General features: G+C 31.4%; 3 protein-coding genes and 1 pseudogene across 3 annotated transcripts in view; all 4 read right to left on the reverse strand.

Moving 5' to 3' along the window:
- Positions 1–2,021, reverse strand: part of LOC107496751 (uncharacterized) — a 2,468-nt gene extending 447 nt beyond the window's left edge. Inside the window, exons 1-2 of the mRNA XM_052251464.1 lie at positions 1,839–2,021; positions 5–459 (exon numbers count right to left, since the gene is read on the reverse strand). Coding sequence (XP_052107424.1) covers positions 5–459; positions 1,839–2,021 — 638 coding nt within the window. The remainder of the gene's footprint in view (positions 1–4; positions 460–1,838) is intronic.
- Positions 2,022–4,815: 2,794 nt separating this feature from the next.
- On the reverse strand, positions 4,816–7,455 carry LOC107496750 (UPF0481 protein At3g47200-like). The gene is made up of 3 exons (XM_016118079.3): positions 6,869–7,455; positions 5,872–6,282; positions 4,816–5,307 (listed from the first exon to the last, which is right to left on the reverse strand). Exons 1-3 carry the CDS (start codon positions 7,442–7,444, stop codon positions 4,870–4,872), a joined length of 1,425 nt encoding a protein of 474 aa, XP_015973565.1. The 5' UTR covers positions 7,445–7,455; the 3' UTR covers positions 4,816–4,869.
- Positions 7,456–9,198: 1,743 nt separating this feature from the next.
- LOC107496814 (lysM domain receptor-like kinase 3) lies at positions 9,199–14,468 on the reverse strand. The gene is made up of 12 exons (XM_021127286.2): positions 12,851–14,468; positions 12,688–12,735; positions 12,345–12,378; positions 11,986–12,146; positions 11,617–11,810; positions 11,411–11,500; positions 11,237–11,330; positions 10,952–11,103; positions 10,742–10,836; positions 10,476–10,617; positions 9,848–9,946; positions 9,199–9,519 (listed from the first exon to the last, which is right to left on the reverse strand). The coding sequence occupies exons 1-12, from the start codon at positions 13,431–13,433 to the stop codon at positions 9,322–9,324; spliced, it is 1,890 nt and encodes a 629-aa protein (XP_020982945.1). The 5' UTR covers positions 13,434–14,468; the 3' UTR covers positions 9,199–9,321.
- Positions 14,469–14,773: 305 nt separating this feature from the next.
- LOC107496769 (lysM domain receptor-like kinase 3) lies at positions 14,774–18,283 on the reverse strand (annotated as a pseudogene).
- Positions 18,284–19,089: the final 806 nt, after the last annotated feature.

The raw sequence follows: 19,089 nt of genomic DNA on the forward strand, positions 1-19,089 counted from the left end.
CTGCCGAAGACTCGTTTCAAGGATAGCCTTATGATTTGGCAAATCTGAAAATCCAACTCTTTCAGGTTGAAGTTTCGCATAAGTCCCTTTCGGAAGCCAAACATAGCGAACTTCAACTAATGGAGATTTTACCATGCCTTCAGAAAACAAATTACTCCATACATGAGGAGGAAGACCCACTGAACCTTCTTCTGCAGTGAACTCCAAAACTCCGGAATGGGTTGTCCCTTGCTTCTCTTTATTGATATCTTCAATGCTTGAAGAGTCTTCAGTGTGAACTAATGACAACTGGAAGTACATGGGCCCCTTGTCCAGAGCACCCTGATCAGACAATTCTGTGAAGCAAGACGGAGGCAGTTTTATCTTATCTCCATTACCTTGACAAGGCACAGCTTCCAGCAAACGGTAAAACACAATTCCCCTCCCAGCAATAAGGCTTTCTTGCATCTGTTGATCAGCCTGAATTAAGAAACACAAATGAAGAGAAATCACATATTCAGTATTTGATTACAGACGTAAAATAAACAGATATAAAAATAGCAACTGCAGGAAAAGAAAATATTGCACAAGGCATGGTAAACATTCCTATATCATAAGCTCATAACTTCTTAATGAACATAACTACATTATAACAATGAAATGTGAAATTGAATGTACACGAAAAGAAGTACAGAAGTAAAAAAGCACGGAACATTAAATTACATAGACATCGAAAAACAAACAATGAGGTTCCTTCACCACCAGTTTGTTCAGTCAGATAATATCATACTAGCGCAAGATCCAACATCCCCTGATCCTAGCAAAAGGGCGAGAAGAATAAACTTGAAAAGGCAACCACAAAAAAGAAACACTACGATCAAATTTCCATCATAGAGTTGAACCAAATTGTCACTAGTAACTAACTATTAAATATACTGGTACATTGCACTTCATGAATCATGATAACTCCATTCCTTGTAAAAAATAACACACAAAAGATAACACCCATCTCCAATGTCCTAAAGCCTAATTCTCCCATAACAGACCTGACCTGACCCGTCCGTCCGTTGGCTATAACTCGACTTAGGTAAAACTATTAATCGAAATCTGGTTAAAACTAAATACACACGTGCTATATCAGGAGTACGTGGAGAGCACGTGTTTTGCTCTCCTAACGGACTTATCCTATAAAAGCAAATAACTACGTGCCAACCCAAATGGGCACAGGAATCTCTCCGCAAATCTCTCTAAACAAGGTCACTAAAACACAATCACGATTAGCTAAAGCTCCGCAGAGCAGTTTTGGAAATTCTTGTAACTGTCCTAAATACAACTTTATAAATACAAGTGACTCGCTAGATCACAGGTACATTATTCATTAGGAGTAATTTGATATTTATCTTCTAATCATACTGAGCAATGGAGTGCCTTTGCAGGTGCCCACCGCCATAGTTCTTAGAAGAACCCACGTATATCTCACCCAATCCAAAGAGAAACGAGTCCAAGCATTGGGCACCACAAACTATACCTTGGAGTGGGCCACTCACCCAAAAACAAGACCCAAACTCGAAAACTTTAGCTCACCAAGGTGAGTGCAAAAGGGATACATAACATTAATTTCAAGATTCAATCAATCCATACAAGCCAGTATCTACCTTAAAAAAAAATAGCCTTTCTAGGGAACAACAAAAAATCATAAATCTCTAATCTTCAACTAGGCTATTCATTCTCAAGGTCAAGGGCACAATTATTGAAATTTAACTAAATTACAAAACTAAAGATAAAATTAAGCAACAACATAATTGGATACCAAAAGAAAATTAAAGGGAAAAAAAGGGGTTTTGGGGGAAAAGAGGTACCTTGAGTTGAGCTTCAGCTGCATCGATACGACGAGATCGCTGAGCGGCTTCGATGGCTTCCCTCTGCTTCTGTGCTTCTTCTTTGGCTTTCTTTTCCCTGAGAAGCTTCAACCTGGCTCTCTCTTTCCTCTCCTTCTGCTCTTTCTCGAGCTTCTCTCTGGCTCTTCGCAGCTCAAAATCCATCTCTGTGTTTCTAGTTGTTCTTGGTGAATGATGAATCCGTGTAGATGAAGAAACGAAGGAGCTTTTGGTGGTTTTTGTGAATCTAAGAATTTGTCATGCACGATCACGAAGCTGTGTTGTCTCTCCTTTATAGTGTTGTTGGTTTCGTTCAAAGTATTTGGGTGGTTTTTTTATTTATTTATTTTTATGTTATTATTTTTGCAGTGGTCGGTTGGTTGAATGGGTGGGTTTAATAAGAAGGGGGCTTGTATTCTAGAAGGATCTGGGCCTTTCACATGAGCCCAAGCCCACTGCTACTTTTGCTATAAGAGTTAAATTGTGATTTTGCTTCAGAGTTCACACCAAATAATTTCTTTTTCTTTTTCCTTTTTTTGAATGAATTTTGAGTGCTGGTTAATTTCTTGAATTCATTTTGCTGTTAAATAGGTAAACTTGTATATACTCAGAAAATATGATTAAGCGGGTAAGATTTAGATTATCTAAATTTTAAATTTTATTTTAGAAGGTAAAACATAATCTCTTACCATTTATTTTATAGGTGAGACTAATTAATAAGAAAAAATATGAAAGAAAAATAATTTAAATTATGTAAAAGATCATACTTTATCCTTTAAAATAAAAATTCAACAAGCGGATAATAGTAAAACTCATCCTTCTTTAATTTAATCAAGTTCATTTTTATGTATGGTCTATAAAAGAATTAAAATTTTTAAAATAAAAAATTAAATATTTTATTATTATACTCTTAGTTAACATGTACGTGTCTTTAAAATACTTTTTAACTAAATACATATCTTAATCATGGAAAAAAATAGATTAAGTTGATTAAGCCGCTAGATGTGAACAATAAGTGATGATAATATATAGTTAGGGTAGTGCTAGGTAGCCAAAGAGTAATTATAATATAGAAATGTTACGAAAAAATTCTCATTCTCTTGATAAGCAAGTGATATACATTTTTTTATCACTCACGCTTTTTATCATTCACATTTATTCTACGTGGTTAGAGTCATTAATGTTCTTTCTAAAATTAGTTTCAGTTTCTCTCAAATCAAATCCCTAACATCCCTCAATCACATTATTACTCATTAAAATATAATTTCTCTGTAGAAATTATGGAAATTAAATTAACAAATTTTAACAACTTTTACTATACAACTCATATTTTACATATAGACTATTAGAAAATAAAAAATAAAATATAAAATATAAACAAAAATTAAAAAATAAATTTTTAGAAATAATTATTAACTTGTTATATTAAAATCAATAAATAAGCATACATATGAATATTAAATAAAAAATATTAATAATTAAAATTATGACTTATTAGTGCACATGAGATAATTTGCAGAATACAATAAGACACATAGTTTAAAATTTGGTAATATTAATTATAAAAATTTATTAATTATAGACATCATAAGTATGAAATTATGAATATTATGTGCACAAAATTATGGATGTTATGTGTATAAATTTATGGATGTTATGAGTAAATTTATCAATTAAATAAATTAATTTAAGAATTTGACATTTTTTAAATTTAATTATGATAAAATTTAAACATTTTGTAGTAATTTGATAGTTACTTATGCAATAACTAAAAAATGATGTGTATGGATGTAATGTCTAATAAACATGAATTTAATTGCCAATGAGTAATAGCTCAAATGGCATAATCTCTCCATACTCAATTAAGAGGTAGCGGGTTTGAGTCTCCTATCTTTGGTAAAAAAAAAACATAAATTTAATTTTTAGATGTTAGTTGTATGTAATTATAGATGTTATGTATATGAACTTATGAATGCTATGTGTATGAACTTATTTAGTATAGTATAATTATAAATGCACATAAAAAATTATTCTTTAGTTCCTTGTGACATAAGTACCGTGTTAAGGTCGATTATTTCAAATGTCATACTATTTGCAATGATAAAAGCAATTTTTTGTAAATTTCCTTGACCTATCCCAATTATGCTTGTAATTGAACTAGAATTATGTTTGTTAACTTCTAACCTATACGACCTACAATTCATGATCCTTATAACAATGATAAAGGTATTAAACAAGGCTTTTACGTTTTCTAATTCCTGAAATGGTAATAAATAAATTAAAAGAAATAAAAATTAAAGTCAATTGCAATTATTTAATGTAATTGATATTATAATTATCGTTCTTAAATATAATTATTATTAATTTTTATTATATTTTTATATATAAAAATCAAATTATAAAAAAGAATATTAAGTATTGATTATAATAGTGCCTAATAAAAAAGATATGATTTTATAATTAATATCATTAATAAGTAGATTTGATAAGAATGGTGATAAGTAGAATGATTAGAGAGTGGAATAAAAAATAAAATTATTATTAAGTGATATAAATAAAGTAAAATATAAAAAGTTTTGGCTAATTATGGCTAAAAAATTTTGGTTATTTTTCCATATAGTTAATATGAGATTTTAAACTCAAATTTTTGGGGGAAATAATATTATTATTTATCTTTTAAGAAATCTTCTTAAACCATTAAATGTTTTTCTTAGGTAAGAAGTGGGTTTTATACTACTTCAAGATATTATTGTAAGTATCTGTTTATTTTATTTCATTTAATGAGATTAAGTAAATAAATTTTGAGATATACAAAATTATATACAATATAAACTTCCTTCCTTTCCTGTTCTTATTATTATTCCAAAAGAATAATGTTCATTAAAATAAAGTGCTCTACATGCATGACTACATTAATTAATGAAACAATATCACACAAGTAATAATAAGGAGAAAACATGAAAAAATAAAATAAAAAACAAGATGATTTACATTAATTAATGGAGAACATTCACTAGGGAGTAAAGTAGTAGTCTGGTGGATAAGAGCTTAGCCTTGGTAGCCTAGGCGGCTTAGTAGCTGGGGGGGAGCCATCACCATTGTTACTTTGGTAAAAATCAAGAATAGCATACACTGTTTGAACAATGGTGAGTGCAAATAGGAGCATGGCGGCAACAAGTGAGATCATAGCCCAGGGGTTTCGGAAGTAGGTGTGGATGAGATTGGCGCGCCATTTGTTCCATGGCTTCTTGCAGTAGTTGCTCAAGCTCATCTGCACCACGTCCAGAACCCCTTGGCGGTCCGCAGTGATGTCCTTGGACAGCGAGTTGAAGAGCTTGGCCACGTCCTTGTGACACCCTAAGGCATTCACTAGGATCCCTCTCCTGTGGAGCAAGGCAACGTCTATCTCATCGTCAATTATAGTGTCAATGAAGAACACATATGATGTTACCTGATGAATTTTAATATATAATTCAACCGTTAGATTCAGACATTTTATTACAAAATATCTAAAATATCTAAATGTACAATTATTTTTTTTAAAATTCAGATGAAGTCATTTACGTAAAATTGATAGTGGATAGTTATTAGATGAAAATTTAATCAAATCATTCAAATCATTTAACGACTCTTATCTATCAACTTCACGTGAAGTTGATTACACCTAAGTTTTTATTATTTTATTTAAGATCAAAATAAACTACTCTTTAATTATTAAAGAATATTTTCATCAAATAAATTAAAAAATAACTTATTTTAATCCTATAAAAAAATACTAAATAATAGGCAGATTATTAAAAATAATTTTTAGAATAATTGTCCTTAAAAAATCACATTTTTTAAATAAAAAAGAGAAAAAGTGTGATTTAAATATTCTTAAGGATAAAAAAGTGAGTTTTTTTATATATATCGCTCAATTATACAAAATTTAATTACTAATAAAAATTAATTTTATATTTAAATTTTAGGGTTTAATATAACTTGAAAATTTTAAAATAAATATAAAATATATTACCTCGTTGCCTGCTCCAACATGGAGTCGCTCGAACGCCATGAGATTAAGGAACATGGGTTCGGTGGTGTCGTCGACCACCATGGTCGGCAGTCGAAGTATGCCGCGGTCGAAAGAGACGTCTTGAAGGCTGTGACTGCTTGATTTCCTAAACCAAATGCCGGCTTCATGGAGCTCGGTGGCAGAGCGGATGATCTCATCGGTGGTGCTGTACTCGGAGTCCGCCGTGAACCACCTGTAGCAGCAGTTTCTATGGGTTGTGGATTTTACAATACGTGTTGGGTGGGTTGGTCCTTGCATGACAAGGCCCTTTCTGTATACGTCCAATGCATGCATGCATTTTCCCATTTTACCCCTTATAGTTGTCGTTGGAGACAGGAATCTTAGCATTTGCTTGTTCAATAATTCATCATCCTGTCACATGCATTATATATTATCAATGCTACCTAGTTAATTTAACTTATCATCAACTTTCTTGCAGAGAAGAAAAGGGATCATTCCTTTGGATATATTATATCATAATTTTTTTAACTTCATTTTTTAATTTAATTTTTATATATTATTATATTAAAAAAATTTAAAGTTATTACTTACAAAGTTATTTAAATGTATGAATCATGTAAAATTTTTTAACTATTAATATATCAAAATTAACTTTTTATTTTATTTAAAAAATGAAATTTAAAAGCATGCATGATTGTAAAAAATTACTTTTCTAATATTTCATTTATTTATTACTTAAGAATTATTACCGAAGCTAAAGAGATAGAAAATCAGCTTGAACAGCTACTTGATACTTTTCACGTGAATTACCAAAAAATAACCTTTGGTAAAAGTTTAATTTTTTTTATTTTTGTTGGGAGTAAAAATTAATTAATACGCCTATATAAGGTGGAAACTCAGATGCAGTCGACTTCACGTGAAGTTGATAGTTAAAAACTGTTAAATAATTTGACTGATTTAACTACATATATATATATATATGCTAAATATCAATTACCTGGGGTTGGCCATCACTCTCAATCTCAATCAAGGTATGAAGAACCAACATAGGCAATTGATTCTCAAGCATAAGCATGTCACGCTTGATATATGGCATGACATACAATTTCCCATGTCCACTAAACACAGGATCATTCTCAGCATAATCACTTGGAACACAATCACTAGCTCTAAGAATTTCCAACAAGAAACACCCATCAACAATCATCAATTGAAGGAACATGTTCTTGTCTTGATCCCATATTGGATCAAGTGGCCTATAAGAATCCTTCAACTCTTGCACAACTTGGTCCATTCTTTGGAACACCAATTCAATGGACTTGTTGCATCTCTTGAGGTAATGGATTAGGGCACGGTGCTTGTGGTCTTCCATGGCATGCAAATGATCCTTACCTTTGTGGTAAGGACCAAATGACACTGCTTGTGGCTCATAGGCCTTCTTGTTAAGCTCGGTTACACTTTGTGGAATTTTGTAAATTGATGGCCTCTTCCATTGTTCCTTCTCATCGCATATTGAAGGACCATTGCCTTTGAGTTCTTCATTGATTTGCACCACCCATTTTGTTTCTTCCATGTTGGTGTGTATGTTTGTTAGATATGATAATAGAGGAACTAATGAATGACATATATACGTGATCTTATAGTGATATTAAAGTGTACGTTGAATTATATATTTCGAAAAATATTGAAAGTGGAAAATTTACATGTATCAAATAAAGATCCAGAGGATATATTTAATGGCGTTTTTCCTTAAAATAATTTGCTTAATAAAAAGAAGTTATAGTTTATTAAATTATATTCTTTCCTTATTACAAGCTTCTTGTAAGTAGTTTACAAATCTACACTTCTCTATGGGAAGAAAAGAATATCAAAGCTTGTATCATCACTTGCCCCCTAAAAGTAGTTGAGGCCATTAAAGTATTAATAATATTACTGAATTAGAAGAACAGGAATCATGGTTGCGACATTGATATAAAAGGAACATGGTTTTAGTACTGACGAAGTAAAGGGGCTTTGAATGGTCACATGGTTCAACTTTCATAATGTGGTGCCCGTTGGATTCCATTAATTGACACATACATGCATGTGACATAAAAATTAAACAGAATTAAAGTAAAAACTTAGGTAGGTGCAGAGGAGAACTTCACGTGAAATTGATAATTGAGAAATATTATATAAAAATTTAGTCAAATTATTCAAATCATTTAATGACTCTCAATTATCAATTTTACGTGAAGTTGACTACACCTGATTTTTCACCAAGAATTAATTAGTTATTGAAACCTAAGAAGACTATTAGCAAAACCTAAAAGCAAATAACTTTGATAAGGGTAAAAAATATATATACAACTAGGTTTGGATGTTTTAGCAATTTTTATATGTGGTATTATTGTATTGGATTTTCCATTCATTTGTTGAAAACAAAATCAAATACGAATTATTTGCTAAATGGGGAATAAATCATGGGATTTTTGTTTTTATTAATTTTAAAATGTTATTAATTAGGGATGTAATAATTTACATGCTTCGATCTACATTAATTCAATTTGGAAAAGTTTAGGAGGTCAGTAATTTTTGTATTTTGTGGCCAACACTTAATCATCAAAAGAAAAATGAGTGATCTTTTATTATTGGATATAATCTCACGCAATTAAAAATATTATTAATGTCTAATTGATGGTTACAAAATACAAAAATTACTTACCTCTAACACTCCTCTTAAAAAATATAACATCTTCAACTTAGTTATTGTTAGGAACTATCCGATCCACTATATGGGCCTATTTTTTTGTTTAAACTTATTGATTAATTACTTAGTAGAACTGTAAAAGTTTTCAGATTTATTTAATCAATGCAGTAGCAATAATGATTTATTTAAAGCATGTGGAATTAATCAACCGAAGTATTTGTTTCGTAAATTAGTAAACAAAAGTAGCCAATATAGTGCATGTTTGGGCGCCATTATTTTGTTAAAAAAAAGATCTTTTTTCAATGAAAAAAGATCTTTTTTTAATTTTTTAATGTGTTTGGCAAATTTCTAATAGTAAAAATAAAAGCACTAGTAAAATAAAAAAAGATCTTTTTTGAGAAGCTGTAATTTACATCTTTTTTTAAAAGATCTTTTTTCTTAAAAAAAAGATGTTTTTCATGTAATAAATAAACAAAAAAGTACTTTTATATTGTTATACCCAAATATAATTGATAGATAAAAAAACCTTTTTTATATGAGATATCCAAACATAAAATTACTTTTACTTCTCTATAAGATCTTTTAAAAAAAAGATAACTCGAAAAAGATAACAAGCTCATAATTTAGGTACAAAACGCTAAAACAAATAGTTAATTAATTAAGAAATAAAAACGAAAAAGGTTTCTTCATCATTCTCATACACAAATCTTAGTTTTCTCCGAGTCCGCATACAACTCTAACTGTACACACCAAATCATGATTCATCTGACTGACAATTGATCTATGAGAGTTCGATTTTCATAGGAATTATCATCATCATCATCATCATCATCATCATCATCACAATTCTCAATGGATGTTGATGATGCGAGTAGTGTCATAAGAGCCACAACCACAGATCTCATACTAGGGCGTAGTAGTGGATTATCTCTTGTGCATGCTCTCCCAAGTTCCGCAACCTGCATGCAAATCAAACTGTCACTTATTAAACTCAACTCTCTATAATGTATTAGTCCTAACATTATTTGAATTAAAAATTAATTTTATCTTTAAAAACATCTTATTTTTAGTCTAAATATTTTACTTCGTCGTATTAAATTTTAACCAAAATATTAGGAACTAAGATAATACTTTATCCTAAAAAAAAATTAACTTAATATTTAATTCCATAAATAGTAACATTATACTTGTAATAATTTCTCATGCACATGTAACTTAGGCAAAACTATTTAATTTTTAATATAGAAGTGAAATTATTGTGTGAGAGAGAGAGAAGTGGTTCCACACCTTGAGAACTGAGTCAATTGAATAGTTCTCACCAAGCCTAGGATCCACCAATTTTCGAATGGCTTTTGAAGGATCACTCTTATCAAGTGCTTCCTCAAACTGCAAAAGAAAACATACTTGCCATCAAGGGGTAGTAACTTGGTTTAAGAGGATAGTTTAATTGCATTCTATATTTGCTTTGCTATAAGAAAAAGTCTAGGGAGCCAATTATAGTATAGGTCAACTAAACCAACTTTCTTTTATTTTTTATTTTAAAATTCGAAAAATTAGAGTATTAGGGTTATTTTTTGTTTGTTTTACAGTAGACTTATTTTTCAATTAATTAATTAGAGTTGGCTTCACTTCTAATTGGTTTTCTAGTTTTCTAGCAGAAGTGTTATTATAAAATATGAACAAATTTCAATTAAGAAATCACTTCTGCTAGAAAATCAACTAAAAAGGTAGTTAATTAGAGTCAACTAGTTGAAAAACAAGAAGTCTGTTATAAAAAAAAATAACCACCCACTACTCTAATTTTTTGAATTTTAAATTTAAAAATACAAAAAATTGGCTTGAGTTAGCTTAAGTTGTAGTTAGCTCCTTAAACTTTTTCTTAAGTATATGTATCTATTATATATTCTAAACTAACCAAAGTTACAAGGCCCTTTGATGATTCAGCAACGGTTTCACCTGTCTTCAGAACAGCATTCTTGGCTGAAATCAGTTCATAAAGTACAACTCCAAAAGCATATACATCTACTTTTGGAGAAACATCTCCATATTGTGCATATCTGTGAGAAAAGATTATGTTTGAGAATTCTTAGATGATTTGACTAAACTACTTAATATAATACGTATTTGTATTTTCTAATATTTACTGTTATGTTCTAAGACAATTAACAAACAAGTTCTTACTCTGGAGGCATGTATCCAAATGTTCCCACAAGACGAGTATGAAGTGATAAAGAGCTTCCAACTTCCCTAAGTTTAGTTAGCCCAAAATCTGCAACCTGATGAATTTCCAAAACCTTATTAGACAGTTTTAAAATATTAGTCTCATCAGAAAAAAGAAAAAAAATATTTGCAAAATAATGATTATTGCCAGGAATATTACAATAAACTAACCTTTCCACGGAAGTCTTTATCTATTAATATGTTAGCAGGTTTCACATCACGGTGGATATAAACAGGAACAGTGTGTTCATGTATATATTCAAGTCCTCTTGCTGAATCCAGAGCAATTTGCACCCTTGTTAACCATGCCAAAGGTTCTCTCCCTGAAATCATGTTACCAAAACATTGTCACTAGTATGATAACAAAGATTAAATGTTGAATTTGGATCATAAACATGCTTAATTTTGGTACATAATGTAATGTGTTATGACATGAAAGTATGAATGTGATCTCACCTGTACCATGCAAATATTGGCCTAAGTTTCCATTTTCAATGTATTCATACACAAGGAAAAGAGATCCCTCGACGCAATATCCAATCAAACGCACCTAAATTGTTCATAGAGTCAAGTTGAGATTCACTGAATGCCATAGAAAGTTGAACTTTTGATGTAGAAGAAAGTAGTTACCAGATTCAAGTGATGAACATGTGTTAAGACCTTCAACTCTGAAAGAAACTCTGTTGATGCTTGAACATCCATCTTCTTAATTGCTGCTTTCTGCATAGAATAAAATTATGCAGATAAAGAACTAAATGGTTAAAGATAATTTATTTTTCCTTTTAATTCTGGAAGATTATATAACATTATTAAAGATATAATTGGCTTGTTCTTACTTGGCCTCTCAATTCTGCAAAATAGACAGCTCCGAATCCACCCTGACCAATTTTGTTATCAGAGCTGAAGTTATTTGTAGCCTTAGATAGTTCTTGATAAGAGAATTCCATTGATTTTGCCGCCATAATCGCCGGAAGGCCAGAAGCACTAGCAGCTGTGGATCCTGAAGTTTCATATTCACCACTGCTAGATGCTTTACAAGGATAAGAAAGAAATAAACAAAAGGTGTTATTATTATGGATTCATGATCACAACATAATTAATTCATTGAACGTTTTAACATTGTGTCATAGTTAATATAACTTAATCAACTAGAAAGAAACAAATAGTAGATTAAGAAGCCTAGAATTTCAATAAAATGTAGTTACCATCTTGGGTTGAACTTGATATAAAATCTTCTGTTGGCAATTTAATTTTTTCTTCTTCCTTCTTCTGGAAATATCTAACACAAGCACAAATTAATAATAGCAGAACCCCACTTGTTCCAGCTATAGATATTCCAACAGCAACACCCTTAGCTAGACCTGTTTATATATAAAAATAACTTAAAAAATCAATAATTTAAGCTCAGTGGCAACGATTTCTTCTGTTTTAGTCATTAATATAGCCAACTTTCTTTGAAGTTCAGAGAGCTAGACCTGTTCTGCAAGAAGAAAAAGAAAAATGAGAGTTAAAAAGGATAGAATCCAAACATGAAGCAAGCAATTCAATGCTATAATGCACCAACCTAGGATACAAGGGAACATAGACTCCATTTTGATCTGCAAAGTTGAGGAAGAATAAAATGTTAGGCAAATGAAATGCACACAAATTCATACCAACTACTTTGAATAAAATTAAGCAACTAATGAAAAGAATAATTTTTATTTGAAGCACACAAAACATAAAGGATCTCCGATCCCCTATAAGAGGCACCATGATCCGAAATGTTAAGTCTATCGAATCGTCAAACTGACACAAACCAAATAAAACTAACATGTAGCATCTTAATTAAAACCTTACAAAATTCACTAATCCTTCAATTTCATCATAATTCACCAAATACTTTGAACTATATATATATAGCATACCTCTTGCTGGAATGAAAACTATCCCTCTAGTTTGGTTGAAGTTGACACCTGTGTTTGAAACAAAGAAATGGAAAGGCATATGAAACAAATGCAAATAAATTAAAACTATGTGATTTCCCTAAATACATATTCTAATCACCAAGATTACAAGATTTATAGCTACCTGGATTATAACTCTGCAGCAACTTAGGATCAAGTTTAGTCTGATTTGCAATTTGCAGCAAAGTATTACCTTCACTAAGAGGGAATGTAACAAACAAACCATAATCCTTTGAAACATTGCTGTTCCCACAAGAACAATTGACAGTGACATTAACCTTAGCATTAACAGGTACATGATTAGGATCATAGTTGTTGAACCTTTGCAAAATCTCAACTGTGGTAAGATCAGAATATCTCAAGTTTGCAATGAGATCATAGGTGTCACCTTCAATAGCTGAGTACTCAAACACATGCCCCAAGAACTCACCATTGATGCAATCACAAGGGAATGGAATATTGATTCTGGAGAAGGATACTGGTAGATTATTGGGCATTTTGTCCTTATTGTAGCTAATGATAACATTAGAGTTTGGCACAACATTTGAATGCATAAAGGATGCAATGCTACCAAGCATAACTCCAGGGTATACAAAGTATGAAGCTATAGCTAAATCACAACCCTTTAAACACTTTGATTCTAAATTGATGAAACAAGAACACTCCAACAACAAAAAGAACAACAGAAAACTTCTCTTTAGCTTCATTTTATTAAGGAGATAGATACCAATATAGAAAGAAAATAAAAAGTGTTGGATGATTCTTATAATTGGAAATCACAATTTGTTCATTTTAATTAATTCATTTCCTCTATTTGAAGAAAGTGATGTTACATTTTTTTTCACTCCTAAGTTATAGCCAGCAGAATTTTATGGAGAGAGTGACTCAAAAGTCAACACATATTGGCTCTTAGGTGCATGCAAAAATATACTATTAATTCATAATTGGATTTTGTAGTTGAATTGTATATCCTTTATTGAGGCCATGTTTGGTGTATTGGAATAATTAGAAGAAGAGTGTTTAGAACAAATTCTAGTATGGAATCATGTAGATTGCAAATGTTGGATTATTCAAATGAAATGATCTGCATCCAAGATACCAAGCTTGTCGGGTAATGTGAAACTTCTTAGAATAATGTGTCCTTTCATGGTTCATGGTTCAAACAAAAACCTACTTTAATTTTTGAGGCACGCCTGTACTAAATTAATGGCCTAGTGCTAGTATATTTCATTGACTTCACCCTCTCATTATTATTATCAAAATAAATAAATAAAAATCTATGATATTTGGACATTTTAGTTTATTTCATTATTGACTTTAAATTATTTTATATACCTGATGAGTTTTATTGAATAAGCATGCTTAGAAGTTAGAAGACCAAAACTAAGTAAATAGAGATACAAAAATGGCCCATGAATGGTGGTCTATGTCTCATGGAGATTTGATTTGGTAGTTTTATTGGGATCACAGTACAGTTGGCTGCTCATTGCTTTCAACTCTCATGTCTCAATCTAAAAGGATGGAAATTCAGGTGCAATTGACTTCACGTGAAGTTGATAGTTGAGAACCGTTAGATGATAATCTAGTCAAACCTGTCAAATCATTTCTTAGCTATCAACTTCACATGAAGTTAATTACACCTCAGTTTTCACAAACACAAACTTTTCAAATAATCTTTAAAATTTACCATTAACTTATGAAGGTATTGATTGTGATTGCCATGATCAAATAATCCATTTTACAAATAAAACTAGCAATCATCTCTTTGCCAAGATGAAATGATGATAAAATAATATAGCCAAAGTTTTCTTGCTAAATTATTTGTTGCATGATCAACTAAATTGATAGAAAATTCAAAATTGCAAATGAAATGTATATATTAAGATTAGTTATTTGATTACTTTCTAACTTTTCATTTAATTTGACTAATTATTATTGAAGGATACTTTTGTAAAATGAAATAAAAAGTACCTTATTTTAATCTTGTAAAAAAAGGAAGTGTAGGTCATCTAAGTATCTCATAAGATGAGCAATGTCTTTCAAAGTTGTGAGGAAAATAAAAAAGACTATCTGTTTATAAGTGTCATATCAAATTACCAAATGCAATATTTGAGAAGCTAACCATAGATGATGTATATAACTCTGTTTTGTGACATGGATTGTTTGTTCAACAAGACCATGAATAAATGAGACAATAATTGATAGATATATGAGAAATGCAACAGTTTGAGTGAATCTTCCCAAATTAGAATCTCTTCTGCAACAGAAAGAATCACAAACATCTTGCTAGATTCACAAATCACAAGAGCTGGATTTTCATAGAAGGAAATCCCAATTCTCAATGGCTGAACCTGAACTTAGTGTCCCAAGAGCAAGCACAACAGATCTCATCTTCGGACGCTGCTGCGGATCTGTCTCGGTACATGCCTTGGCAAGTTGTGCCAACTGGAAGCAGAACAATAGTCATAGCTGTTGAAATCAGAAACAGAATTAAAAAAAAAAGCGATGCTATAGCCATAACTAGTACCTTGAAAACTGAATCAATTGAGTAATTATCTCCAAGCCTAGGATCCACCAGCTTTTTAAGACCTTCTGTTGGATCTGGCTGCTTAAAAACTTCATCAAACTGCAACACAAGTAATCAAAGAAATTAGAAAACAAGGAAACTATAGTTTGAATTGGTTATGTAAAATCACTAGGCTACCATTGGTAAATAATGAACAGAAGGGTGAGAAAAGAAATCACCAATGCCACAAGGCCTTTAATTTCATCACCATCCTTGATCACAGCTTCTTTTGCAGAAATAAGCTCATAAAGAACAACTCCAAAAGCATAGACATCTACTTTAGGAGAAACTTTGCCATATACGTACCTGCGAAAAAGAGAATGTTATTACTGGATTTAATCCCTCAAACCAAGTTCAGTGTGAATTTAGAGAGATCAAAATATGATTCATCCTACTCTGGTGGCATGTAACCAAATGTGCCTGCCATTTTATCAGTGGGAACTGATGAACTTCCTACATCAATCAACTTTGCTAGTCCAAAATCTGCCACCTGAAAACAAAGTAATACAGGATAGATCTTGCAGAATTATTCCGGAGAATATAAGAGCAACAATTAAGCTAGCATAAGGCTAGCAAAAGAGTTTATTAATTCTTACCTTTCCATGGAAGTATTTGTCTATTAAAATATTTGCTGATTTGATGTCACGATGTATATATACAGGCGTTGTATGTTCATGAATATATTCAATTCCCCTAGCTGAATCCAGGGCTATTTGAATCCGGTTAGACCATGACAAAGGTTTTCTATCTGGAGACAGTTTGATTTTATCATTAACTAATTAAGTTCTTATAAATTTCTATCTGAATATGTACTTATATCACCTGAATCTTGTAGATGTTGGCTCAAGTTTCCATTGTCAATGTATTCATAAACAAGGAAAAGAGAACCCTTAATGCAATATCCAATCAACCGCACCTACATAAGAAAATAAGAAGATGACATGAGAAAATACTGAAAACAAACCATGAAATATGGCAACTGTGATTCAGATATGTTCCTTATTTTATTCAAACTTACAAACACAAGGAATTAAGTGAGAAGCATTACCAGGTTTAAGTGATGAACACGGGTCATCACTTTCAGTTCTGCAAGAAACTCTTTTGATGCTTTCTTGTCCATCTTTTTTATTGCAGTTCTCTGTGTCATCAAAGAAAACTTCAGCCAAAGTGGAAAAACAGAAACCAGTAACAAGTAACAAGTGCAAGGTTATCCAAACAGAATCATGAAGTAAAGTGTAAGAACATGGATTGCAAACCTCGCCATTCAGCTCTGCATAATATATTCCCCCAAAACCACCTTGACCAATTTTGTTTGCCAAATTGAAATTATTTGTGGCATTGGCTAGTTCTTGATAAGAAAACTCAGTTGATTTCTCTACACTGTAACCTATGATGCTACCATAGGCTGCATGAAATTGAATTGAATGAAACAAATCTTTAAGCAAAAGAGTAAATGACAGAATCAAACTCTTTTCTTCTTTCATATACCTTTCATAACCCGAGCAGTTTTCCGACTTGTATTTTCTACTGGCAATTTTTTCTTCCACACCTTCCTTCTGCAATATCTAACATAAGCACAAAATGCAAATAACAGAAGTGCTGCTACAACTCCTGCAGATATTCCGGCAATAACCCCGCCTCGCAGACCTGCTTGAAGATTAAAGATCAATATATCCTTACCCTGGATCTGGTTTGGTATCAAGCTCAAGTGTAATCACTATCAACTCTCAAAATAGTACTACTTTCTGCTTGGAGAAAATGTCATACCTCTAGTGCTGAAAAGTAAACACAAAAACACACTCATCAAGATTGGCACTAGCAGATTATTAGAGATGAAAAAAAGTTATTCATCTTCCTGTTCAAAAAGCATAGACAGTTAAGTTAAATAAATAAATAAAATACCTTGGGTAAAAAGGCACATAGTTACCATTTACATCTGGAAAGTGAAAGAAAAAAATATTATGAGATTCATTTCAAGGATTAAAGTTCTTCATAAACGAATTTGAAAGATACCATTATGAGCATGCAAACGATAAATTAAGGAGTGATACCCCAAATCAGTTCCTGTAGAGGCTAACAGAGCTCGCCTACATGAGGAACTGATCTGAGAATTTTTTAATCAACGATGGGACTGATATATTGAAACTCGTTAGCAGACTTAATTTGTGTATTACTCTAAATTAAGCATACTCTAGAATGCATAATCCATTTCTTTGTACTGATGAAGATGCTAATAAAACAATAAACCAACACTAATTAAGTACCCTAGTACCCTTTAATCCATTAAACATCATGAATAAGAACTGATACCTTTCCCAGGAACATAGACCAAGCCACTCCCTTGGCTGAAATCGACACCAGGATTGAATCTCAGCAGCAACAAAGGATCAAGTTTTGTCTGGTTTGCAATTGACTCCAAAGAATCCTCAGGCCTAAGAGGGTATGTGATGAACAAACCATAATCCTTGCTGACTTTTCTGTCCCCACAAGAACAGTTAACTGTGACATTAAATATTCCGTTATCAGGAATTTCACTCGGTGAGTAGCTGTTGAAGGATCTCAACCACTCAGCAGTGGACAAGTTGGAAAATCTCCACTCAGCAATGGATTCATAGGTGTCATGATTGGAAACCGGATATTGGAATGTGTAGCCAAGAAACTCACCATTGATGCATTCACAAGGGAATGGAACATTCACCCTTGTGTAAGCCATGATTGATATGGTTGAGACATCTTTGTTGTAGTTAACAATATCTTGTGGCCCTGTAACAAACCGTGATTTAAAAAGTGTTGCAATATATGTGAGGTTAGAACCTGGCCAAATATAGTAGGAAGCTAAAGCTAAGCCACAACTATTTCTACACATTGATTCTGCATTGAATGGTATACAAGCCACCAACAACAAGAAGAGTGATAATCTGAATCTGGGTTCCATATTCAAATCAAACATGGAAAGTATATTAACATGGTTTTGGTACAAAGTGTCTGTTTGTTAGATAAAAAAAAAGTGTGTCTGTTTGTTTAACTTTCTAATCTTTAGAAGTTGACTTAGATACACTTCCAGCCTCACATATGATTGTCGTTGACCCGCGTCATTGGCTTCAATTAATTTTGACATGCACAACAAAACTTCAATCCACTTAGTAGCGACTGAGACTAAGAGACAAAGATTGAAATAAATTTAAGTATTTTGTTTGGTATAAAATGGGTGACAGAAATTGAAATAAAAATAAAACTCTAATTTAATTTGCACAAAGGATAAAATTAGAATTAATTGATTGAAATGATGGTATAAAATGTTATTAAAGTTTTAATCTCTATTTCTAAAAATTTTAGTTCTCTTTGTCTCTACTTTTTGAAAGTACTGAAATACTGAAATTTTAGTACCCATCTCTCAACCAACAAACATGACTGAGTCTCAGTCTCTGTCTTAGTACCTCAAAACAAACGCTAATTAATACATATTATTACTCAATCGAATTAAAAGTAATGTCTAAATATGCCAAGTAATTATAGCTCAAATGGCATAATTTCTCTATATTCACTTAGAGGTCTTGGATTCGAGTTTCATTTCTAACTTTGAAAGACAAAAGTAACATCTAAATAATTAAGATTTACATTAAAATTATAATAATAATAATTTTTAAGTATAAATATTCAAAATATATACTATTTAATGTACTTAAATATGTTCGATAGCACTCTTCCTACTATTACTCCATCTGATATTCTCTCAAATGAATTGCTCAAAACAATTCAACCATTACTATATATAAATTCCAATATATCAAGATTAA

The sequence above is a fragment of the Arachis duranensis genome, chromosome 7 (genome assembly GCF_000817695.3).
Source record: "Arachis duranensis cultivar V14167 chromosome 7, aradu.V14167.gnm2.J7QH, whole genome shotgun sequence".
In the NCBI taxonomy this organism is placed as follows: Eukaryota; Viridiplantae; Streptophyta; class Magnoliopsida; order Fabales; family Fabaceae; genus Arachis; species Arachis duranensis.